At 48.1% G+C, this 10,728-nt stretch overlaps 1 protein-coding gene across 3 annotated transcripts in view; it reads left to right on the forward strand.

Annotated features, from left to right (window-relative positions):
- The window catches only part of Dip2a (DIP2 acetate--CoA ligase A), an 88,035-nt gene that overhangs the window by 51,388 nt on the left and 25,919 nt on the right, over positions 1-10,728 (forward strand). For all 3 annotated transcript variants that reach the window (XM_090351027.1, XM_090351038.1, XM_090351046.1), the window contains 6 exons: positions 1,482-1,601; positions 2,595-2,709; positions 4,411-4,550; positions 7,372-7,508; positions 7,949-8,029; positions 9,129-9,256. In XM_090351027.1, coding sequence (XP_090207153.1) covers positions 1,482-1,601; positions 2,595-2,709; positions 4,411-4,550; positions 7,372-7,508; positions 7,949-8,029; positions 9,129-9,256 — 721 coding nt within the window. The remainder of the gene's footprint in view (positions 1-1,481; positions 1,602-2,594; positions 2,710-4,410; positions 4,551-7,371; positions 7,509-7,948; positions 8,030-9,128; positions 9,257-10,728) is intronic.

Raw genomic sequence — 10,728 nt, forward strand, 5'->3', positions numbered from 1 at the left:
CTGCTGGGCCTTTAAGTAAGGTAGTCCACGCAAGGTCTAGGCAGCCATTTGCAAACCAGTGACTGAGCACTGAGATCTTTTCTGTAGGACCAAAGACTCCTTATTTTATTCTTCTGAAATGTCTTTGCCATCACATCAGCACCAATCCTAATGTCAGTAGTTGAGATACATGTAATTGTTTGTTTGTTTGTTTGTTTTTTTTTTGCCAGTCCTGGGCTTGAGCTCAGGGCATGAGCACTGTCCTTGGACTTTCTCAAGGCCAGAGCTCTACCACTTGAGCCTCAGCACCATTTTTGGCTTTTTTCTATGTATGTGGTACCGAGGAATCGAACCCGGGTCTTCGTGCATGCTAGGCAAGCACTCTACCATTAGGCCACACTCCTGGCCCCAGTATGTGTAATTTGAAGTTAGAGCTTTTGAAGCTGCCAGTAGCAAAGCTCTTCTCCTTCTCCTCCCCTTCTTCCTCCTCTCCCCCCCTCCTCCTTCCCCTCCCCCCTCCTTCCCCTTCCTCCCTCTCCCTCCTTCTCCCCCATCTCCCTCCCTCTTTCCCCCCCTCCTTCTCCTCCTCTTTTTTTTTTTTTTTTGTCAGTACTAGGTCTTGAACTTAGCCTGGACACTGTCCCTGAGCTCTTAGTGCTCAAGGCTAGTGCTCTACCACTTTAAGCCACAGTACCACTTCCAGCTATTTGTTTTAACAATGCAGTCTCTGACAAATGAAGTCTAATGGATGAGAGGGGTCTGTATCTTATTTCTCTCACCTCCCCATTGCCTCAGATGCCTCCCAGGGCCAAACAGAAGGGGCCTTGGCTCTGGCATCTGCTCTGTCTTTGCCAGGTGGAACTCAGCAACCTTCAGCATACTGTCTTATGCTGAGCAACCTGTATTTCTGTGTTCTACCTATGCTGATGACAGTGTGTCCTTCAGGCAGGTCTCTGAAATGGAACTGGGTGACCGCTCTCCACGGGCATCCTGTTCTGTGGAGGAAAAGAGCCAGGCGGAAGGGACAGTATTCTACTAGGTCTTGTGTAGTGCTCAGTACGCAGCCAGATTGAAGGCTGAGTGTTCCATTTAGATCTCAGGTTTTTCTTACCTCATGATCTAGACGCTTCCAGCATCTTGTAGGCCAGATGATATGCTGGTGTGGGCAGTATACGGCATCATTGAACCAGGGCCAGCACATTTAGGAGGGACAGATAGCATGAAGTAAAACAGGCTGTAGCGTAAAGAGGCAGATACAATAGATCTTAAAAAGAAAAAACACACTGAGAAAAGATCTCACTGTATTATATCTAAATGATCTCCTAGTTGATTTTTAAAGGTGTTGGGATAGGTTAGTGAGCACGTGAGAGAGGGGGCTGCAAAGAGGCCATCAAGCTGAAGAATAGGTCTGTCCCTCTGTGTGGGTGCCTCTCCAAGTGGTGACATGCACACATAGAAGTATAGAAGTACGAAGGTTGTGACACTAGGACCTCTCTCTGCAGCTCAGGCAGCACTGGTGAAGTCCCGAGACATGCACTGGTCTCTTCTGGCGCAGCGAGGTCAGAGGGACATCAGCCTCAGTTCTCTGCGCATGCTGCTTGTGGCCGATGGTGCAAATCCATGTGAGTAGGCCCTTGTGACCCAAGGCAGAGCTGTGGTATTTCCTCCTGTGGACCCTGACTCACCGACGGATGAAGCAACCTGTTGACATAAAATCTGCTGTACATGTTTGGCCACCCTAGCTCCTTGCTCATCTACCACACCATGGGCAGTAGAAATCACACCAGTCAGAGCACACCACTCCCCTCAGTGCCTTCTCCTCTGACAGAAAACTCTGACAACTATTCCCTGGCATGTGCTCTGTTGTGCTGCCAAAGGTGCCATGTGGCTCTCCTGGCATTGGCCTGTGCATGCAGCTCACCTGCTGGTCCTGCACACTGCCCCAGCCAATCAGGTACTCTGCTGGGGCAGAAGAGGTCTGTGATGAATACCATGGGGTCTAGAGGTCACAGGGCTGTGCTGACTTGAGCAAGCAGAAACCCCATAGAGCCAAGTCGCTGCTCAGGCTTGTGATGGGAGCTTCCCGAGATGAGGGGACATTCAAGGAGAGGCAGAGCAGTCTGACAGTAGTATGCTTCATCCACAACTCTGAGGCTATGGCCATGAGGGGACAATTGGTTCCCCACACTGTGGGCCATCCACTGCCCAGGCCTAGCTTTGTTGGGATGCAGGCTTGAGCCACTGCAGTTCTTAATTACTTGGCCATCTCTTCATTGACCCAGAATGTAGACTATAGGAAGGCTAATTCCTACTGCCTGGTCCAGGAGAAGGCAGGGGAGAGAAGGGCTCAATATTAAATAGTCTTAAGAAAGGCCTCCTAGGGGAAGTTTCTCTTACTGTGGTGGTTTGGAGATACAGTGTATGTGCCCTTGCTGGCTAGGTGTGTGTCCCTGAATTATATAACAGTGTGCTTTCGTTAGGACAAGGCATACTGTCAGCTCGGTTGGGTCAGCTTATTCAGCTGCCAGGCCCACAGATACTCCAGAACCTTACACTCCACCAAGTTGTCCCTCTGGATGCCTCTTATGCTATGCTCCACCCAATGATTTATACAGGGTCAATATCCTCCTGTGATGCCTTCCTCAACGTTTTCCAGTCCAGAGGTCTGAGACCAGAGGTCATCTGCCCTTGTGCCAGTTCCCCTGAAGCACTAACAGTTGCCATCCGCAGGTAACCAATTGACTTCTGCAGAGCTGTGGCACCACGTTTGTAATCTCTTCCCCAAAGCAGAGTTTATACCATGCCAGCATTCAAGCCCTCCTGCATCACTGTGTCAAACCACAGGCCATGTGTGCTCCCCTCCCCTTTCCTCTACCTGACTGAGTTTGCACAAGGAATTGGTAGTCTACCTGGGCTGGACTCTAGATCCTGGGAGAGTGCTGGCAGGTTATTTTATTAAATGTTTCTTTCCACATTATCCTTAGGCACAGTAGATGTTATAACCGGAAAACTTTTATCTATGGCAGGCCTGCTGGCTGTGCAGGTCTGCCAAAGGGAATCATTGACTTGCCTATAGAGATGTCCAGCCTTCCCTACCTGGCCCCAACACTCACATGGCCAGTTCCTTTGTGTCACTTGTTGCAGCTTGGAGGGTACTGTGTCAGGGAGCACAGGGAGATTAAGACTGACAGTCCCGAATGTCTTTGTGCCTGGTCCTTGGGCTCCTTTTGTCTCTCTTGCATGCATCATGTGGCTCCACATCTGGGGCCTCAATCACCTTTCTTCTCTAGTCGTCTCCAGTCCATTCTCATTTGCCCTGTTTCTGAGTCTCTTCTGGTGGGATTTCAGGCCATGTTCTCACAATTGAGGGTTCTCTGTTAACTTTCCACTCTCACCCCAGATGGATCTGGGAGCATTGCCTAGTGGTAGAGTACATGCCTGGAATACATGAAGCCTTGGGTTCAATTCCTCAATACCACATACATACACACAAAAGCTGGAAGTGGTGGTGCTGTGGTTCAAGTGGTAGAATGCTAGCCTTGAGCAAAAGAAGCTCAGGGTCAGTGCCCAGTCCCTGAGTTCAAGACTCAGGACTGGCAAAAAAAAAAAATCACCCCAGATGTGGTTTTAAATTCATGTGGTATTTTCTTGCAAATATGCAAGTACTGAGTAATCCTAAATGTTAATAACTTGACATTAGAAGGGACCCTCATCCTTCTCAATGGAATCATTCCTCACTCCTTTGTTGTACTATCTTTTGTTGTTGTTGTTTTTTTTCAGCGTTCACATACTTCTGCTGCCAAATAAGTCATCCCCAAGCTTAGAGGCTTAACATGGCAGCAGGAGGTACATTTCTTTTCTGACTTTTCTGTGGGCTAGGATTGGGAAGGGGCCATATGATGTTTAGGAAGGTGATATCTGACAGACCCTGTGGGTCTGTGCAGGCTCTGCATGTGCACAACCTCAGGGCCCATTCACTTGGAGTGACTGCTGGTTGAGGCTTCCTCACACATGGTGACCTCAGCCATTCTGCTCACCTTAGGCTTCAGACCAGCATCTCAGGGTAACGTGAATCAACTTTGATGATCTGCCATGAAAGTCATAGTGTCATTTCCCCTGCAGTCCTAGGTCTGCCTATTGATGTGAGGAGTGTGGAAGGCACACTGCTGGGGGGCACTGGTTTGGAAAAACTGTCCAGAGAGCAGATAGGAATGTGGAGCACACACATTGAAGGGCAGCAGTTTGGAGACATTCACCTGAGAGCTGATGGAAGGAGGGCAAACTGTTAGGGGTCATTGTTTTGCAGACAGTGACCTCATCACAGGTTGATGGTGCAGAGCAGGTGCTTTAGTGTGGAGTTGTACTAGAGGCAAGAGAGTCACTTGGTCATCCCCCCTGGACCATCAGCCTGATGCTGCCCCTGCTTTCTAGGCCACCAGATCTGGGAGGACCTCCTCCAAGGAAAGCTGTGCTTTCTATGAATGGCCTGAGCTACGGTGTGATCAGAGTTGACACAGAGGAAAAGCTGTCAGTCTTAACTGTTCAGGATGTTGGCCAGGTGATGCCTGGAGGTAAGAACCCATCAGAGAACATCTGCATGCTATGTTCTCTCCCCCCCACCCCCATCCAAGTCGTGGGGCTTGAACTCAGGACCCAGGCACTGTCCTTGGACACCTTTTGATCAAGGCTATCACTCTGCCACTTGAGCCACAGCACCACTTCCGGCCTTTTCTGTGTACCTGGTTCTGGGGAATCAAACCCAGGGATTGCTAAGGCAAGCACTCTACCACTAGGTCAAACTCCCAGACCATGCTGCATTCTTGACACAACCAAAAGGACACAATTGCTCCCAGCTTTGCAGTCACCTTCTCAAAGAAACGTGCACACAGAAGTTTCCTCAGAAGCATTGTATTTGTAAAGTACCTTTGCAACACTTGTTTCTTCCTTTTGTATGTAATTTAAAAATAAGCTGAACTGTACAGTTGCATGTGGCCTCTGAAGCCTGGCTCTCAGGTGATACTTGAGAACAAGGATGCCAAGCATGTTGCCCTGAATTCACCCTGTAGCTGTTCCACTCTCCTCCTGTGAAAACACTTGTAGGGTTCACTGGCAGTTCTCTTTCCAGTGTCTCTTAGGGGCAGTATGCCATCCTACCCAGTCTCCTCAGTCCTGTGCCAGAAGCCTGGCTCTGAAGACTGCCCAGTTTCCAAGTTTTGGTCTGCATATCTGCTCTATAAGGCAGCCATGCTAACAGTCCCTCTGCTCCTCGTCTGCTGTGGGAGGGACTCCAGAGGGAGAGCTCTGGACAGCTCTAGACAGCCCTGTTGGCCAGGACTGGAGTTTGTACAGCAGGCTGACCGCATTTGTGAACATAGATTAGTCTGAGTTTAAAACTGTGGCTTCTATGTCTACCTTTTTATGCATACGAGTTATATTTCATCCTATAATTCTACCCCCAAAAGGAATCATTGAATGTATGGATAAAACATTTTTAAGGGCTGGGAGTTAGCCTAGTGGTAGAGTGCTTGCCTAGCATGCACAAAGACCCGGGTTCGATTCCTCGGTACCACATACATAGAAAAAGCCAGAAGTGGTGCTGAGGCTCAAGTGGTAGAGCTCTAGCCTTGAGAAAGTCCAAGGACAGTGCTCAGACCCTGAGCTCAAGCCCAGGACTGGCAAAAAAAAAATTCAAAACTAGTAGACACTGGACACTGATGACTTACACCTATAATCTGAGCTACTCAGGAGGCTGAGATCTGAGGCTGAGCGTTCAAAGCCAGAAGGAAAAGAAAAAATAGTGGAGAGGCAAATACTGTGTTTGTGATCCTAGCACTCGGGAGGCAGAGCAGGAAGATTGGGAGTCCAAGGCCAGCCTGGGCTACACATCAAGATTCTCTCTCTTCAAAACAAAACCAGAACATTAGAGAATGTTTACTTGCTCTGAAAAGTAACTTGTAAATCTTGGCCAAAATTGTCATAGGTAAAGGCTATGAATTATCTGTGCTCATTTTACTAGTGTAATACATATTACAGAAGCCATGCATGCACTTACCCCTGCACCCTGCTTTCTCTGCTTCTCTGCCCCTCCACAGCTCCTGGCTGTGCCTTAGTTGGCTGAACATAACCGATATGGTTAGGCACAGTGATGTCTTCAGTTAGCAGTTTATAACCTCCAACATCATTAGTGTTTGCCACAACATGAAGTAGATCTGTGGCCTTGTGCCTTTTTGTGACTTTAAGTCTATCTCTGAGCATATCTAGAGTATTATGTGGAGCGTGCTCTGCTGAGGGTGAATCACTCCCCAATGGACTGCCCCCACCTCCTTCCTGCTTATGGGAGAAGAAATAATCTGTGGGCCAGTGTTAATTACATAAATGTGGCATACTTCTTAATCTCCACACATGGCTGTACTTTTATTTATTTATTTGGTTTTTGTACTGGTCCAGGGGCTTAAACTCAGAGCCTGGGTCCTGTCTCTGAGCTCAAGGCATCACTCCCCCCCCCCCCCATCCATCATGGGGCTGTCCCTGAGCACTTCAGCTCAAGGCTAGTGCTCTACCCCTTGAGCAACAGTGTCATTTCTGGTTTTCTAATGTTTAATTGGAGATAAAGAGTTTTGTGGACTTCAGTACCTGGGCTGGCTTGTACTACAATCCTTAGATCTCAGCCTCCTGAGTAGCTAGAATTACAGGTATGAGCCACCTGCGCCTGGCTAAGGCAGCACTTTTGTTTGTTTGTTTGTTTTGTGCTAGTTTTGGGGCTTGAACTCAGGGTCTGGGCAATGTCCTTGGACACTTTTGCTCAAGGGTAGTGCTCTGCCACTTGAGCCACAGCACTCCTTATGGCTTTTTCTGTGTGTGTGATATCGAAGAATCAAACCCAGGGCTTCATGCATGCAAGGCGAGCTCTCTACCACCAGGCCACACTCCTGGCCCTTAGGTAGCACTCTTGAACCACAGGTCCACATTGGCTTTTTGATGATTAATTGTTGATACAAGGCTCACCGACTTTAGTGCTCATGCTAGCTTTGAAGTGTGATCCTCAGTTCTCAGCCTCCAGAATTACAGGAGTGAACCACTGGCACTTGACACATTGCTTTATTTTTTCTTTCTTTTTTTTTTTTTTTTTGGTGGTTCTAGGGATAGAATCCAAGGCTTTATGCATGCCAGGCAACCACTTTACCCAAGTTACACACCAGCCCTAAAATTAACTGATGTAGAAAAACATAGACTGTAGTTGGACTATGTATTATATACATCATAAATCTCCTAACAACTTGCTATATGTGTAATGTCTTGATTCCATGACATCTAATATCATGGTAAATACATCTTTGTGAATGATTCATTGAAATACATTCATGTGTGTTTCTGGGTGTGTCTCCTGCTTAGCTAGTGCATGTGTTGTGAAGGTTGAAGGCACGCCTTACCTTTGTAAAACCGACGAAGTTGGGGAGATCTGTGTGGATTCCAGTGCAACTGGGACAGCATACTACGGATTGCTTGGAATCACAAAGAATGTGTTTGAGGTTTGTCCCTTTTCCTTGTTGTCCTTCATGTTGAAAGTAGTCTCATGCATATTGCAGTAGCATGGAGCATTGGTGGGGACTATTCCACACAGAAGGAAGAAGGGAGGGGAGATTATTGCCCAAGTTGGCGTCATGGCTTTGGTCAGTAAGAAGGCTTGATGGGGCCAGTTGTGTCCTTGCCATGATAGTTGTTAGTCTGCTGACACCAAACACATATCAACACATGAAGAACATTCAGGTCCTTCTCTGGTGGCAGATCCACCCAGTAGTGTTGCAGTCTAGCCAAGAAAACAGGCTGTGGAGGACCAGAGGCCATGGCAGCCTCTTCCCCTCCACAGAACACCACAAAGGTCAACTTGAACCACCAGCAGTATGGGTGGGGCCAAGCTCTCCTGCCTTTCCATTGTGTCTTTCTGATGACCATCTCCTTACTCTGGCAGACTATCCCGGTCACTGTAGGAGGAGTCCCTGTCTCTGAGAGGCCTTTTACCAGGACAGGCCTGCTGGGTTTCATTGGGCCTGTGAGTATGTCCTCTTATACCAACACCGCAGCTGGGAAGTATGGGACAGTGACAGGGAATGCTTGGTACCAGACTGAGGTATCAGATGGGTTCCTCTTCCCACTTCCCCTGATTTCCTGTGTCAACCCAAGTCAGTCATGCTGCTCACCTGTCTGCAGCACTGTCATCCACAGACCTGTGCCTGGGCACATGGGGTCTGAGTTGAGTTTCCTGAGGGTAAGGATGTTTTACATTTCTGTGCACATCCTGGGGCCTTGGCACTGTCCTCCAGCTTTAAATTTATTTATATTTATTTATTTATTTATTTAAGTCTACTATTTGAGCCTACCTCTACTTCTGGCATTTTTTTTTTGGTAGTTAATTGGAGGTAAGAGTCTCCTAGACTTTCCTACCTGAGCTGGCTTTGAATGGCAGTCCTCAGATCTTAGCCTCCCAAGTAGCTAAGATTACAGGCATGAGCCACCAGTGCCTGGCTGGATATTTTACTTTTTATACAAACACAACAGTGTGGCAGGCATGTGAGTGTCAGTGGTACTGATGGATGCCTTTTCAGATGGCTAAAGTTTTTTGACAAGTCCTAGAGCATGAACTCAGAATCTGGGCACTGCCCCTGGGCTTGGCTTCTTTTGCTCAAGGCTCTTGCTCTGCCACTGTTGCTCTACCTTTGGCTTTTTTGGGTAATTGGAAATTCAGAGCCCCATGAACTTTCCTGCCTAGGCTTACTTCAAACCTTGATTCTCAGATCTCAGCGTCCTCAGTAGCTAGGATGACAAGCACTGTACTTTGTAGCCTCCAGGACCTGTGGTTCTCCTTCCCAGAGCCCAGGGCCGGGAGCATTTCTAGGGCTAGAGGGTATCTGGAGACTCAGTCACTGGAAACCCAGCCCTAGAGTCCTTCTTCATCATCACCCACATTTTAATTCCTCTGAGCCCTCTCACACTGATGAAGATTCCACCCCGATTCCTTAACAGATCCCCATCCCCACCCTCATCCTCCTTACCACCCTTGATTTGTTGCTGGAGGGTACATGTGGCTTGTTTGACCCTTCTCTGTATGCTGGTAGCTCCTCCCCGCCAGCCTGACCACACCTTTTCTTCAGGATAACCTTGTCTTCATTGTGGGCAAGCTGGATGGGCTGATGGTTGTAGGAGTCCGAAGACACAACGCAGATGACGTCGTGGCCACTGCCCTGGCTGTGGAGCCCATGAAGTTTGTCTACAGAGGCAGGTGATGCGCTGTGGATCCCTGTACCATAGGTTTCAGAGTCCTCCACTAGTCCTCCATATTGGGGAAGTAGAAGGGAGGTCCAATAAATAGGAACTGTGAAGCCTAAAAACTTCTGTACATCAGAAGCATCTCACAAAAAATGTGTGAAGCAGTGGTAGCAAAGTTAACACCTTCACTGTCCTGAGTCCACTTACTTCCTTGAGGTCCAGGTCCAGGTTTGTAACTGGGCACGGGACAAGAAGACAGCCAACTGCAGGGAAAAGGTGAGTGAGTAGATGGTGTCTGTACAGCTTCTTCACATAGTTAGAAATGACAGTGAAAGCAGCAGTGCTGTTTTTCTATGAAACCACGAAAGACAAATTCTCATCCCCCTAGTAAGGTTTAGGGGGACACACAGCCGTACTCTTCATTGCTCTTAGGGTAAAAACACATCCAGCTTCTCTGCCTTTGTGAAGGTTCTTGGAGATTCTCATTTCCATTGAGCCAATAACTTGACATCTGGGGCTATGCCAATGCACAGATGCAGCTGGAGAGGATCTTGATCTGCCTTCTTCCTCTTCTTCCTTTTTGTTTGTTTGGTCATGGGACTTGAACTCTGGGCCCGGGCACTGTCCTAAAGCTGTTTAGCTCAAGGTTAACACTCTACCACTTTGAGCCACCCCACCACTTCCCATTTTCTGGTGGTTAATTGGAGATAAAGAGTTTCTTGGATTTTCCTGCCTAGGTTGGCTTTGAACTGTGATCCTCAGATCTCAGCCTCCTGAATAGCTAGGATTACAGGCCTGAGCTACTTGTTCTTTTTAATGATCCTTTCACTTCAGGAGGAGGAAGCCCTTGTCTTAATTGGCCTATTCAGGGTTTGAGTGTGGGGGGGGAGGGGTTATGGGGCTTGAACTCTGGGCCTGAGCACTGTCCCTGAGCCTTCAGCTCAAGGCTACCACCCTTACCCCTTGAGCCTCAGCCCCACTTCCCATTTTCTAGTGGTTAATTGGAGATAAGAGTCTCACGTTCTTTAGTGCTGGGGTGGGCTTTGAACTGTGATCCTCAGATCTCAGCTTCCTGGGTAGCTAGGATTTCTGGTGTGAGCCACCACGCCTGGCTTTTAACATGGATTCTTATTAAGTGATGCTTCTTGTTACTCAAACTATGGTCCCTAAGAACCAGGCTAAGCACTCCCTATCTTTGACTATGCTAAAGAAAACTAGGGACTCCTCCCAAGATTTGCAGAAATGGGACAGTGTAGATAAAGATGTCCATAGGGGTGATATACAGGGAGCCCACACCCTGCTTCTGGGGGAAGAAGGGAGACTGCCCTTTCATGACCTCCTGTACCTGAGGTGGCTAGGCCAACCTGAGTCACTTGGTGGGATGTGGGATGATTACATTTGCAGACAGGGGCCTGCCTGTCCCTACTAGGGAAGAGCTGAGGAACACTAGAGCCTTGACATGCCACCGTAGCCAATGACATTTGT

Source organism: Megascapheus bottae, chromosome 1 (genome assembly GCF_031878675.1).
Source record: "Megascapheus bottae isolate mThoBot1 chromosome 1, mThoBot2.hap1, whole genome shotgun sequence".
Classification (NCBI taxonomy): Eukaryota; Metazoa; Chordata; class Mammalia; order Rodentia; family Geomyidae; genus Megascapheus; species Megascapheus bottae.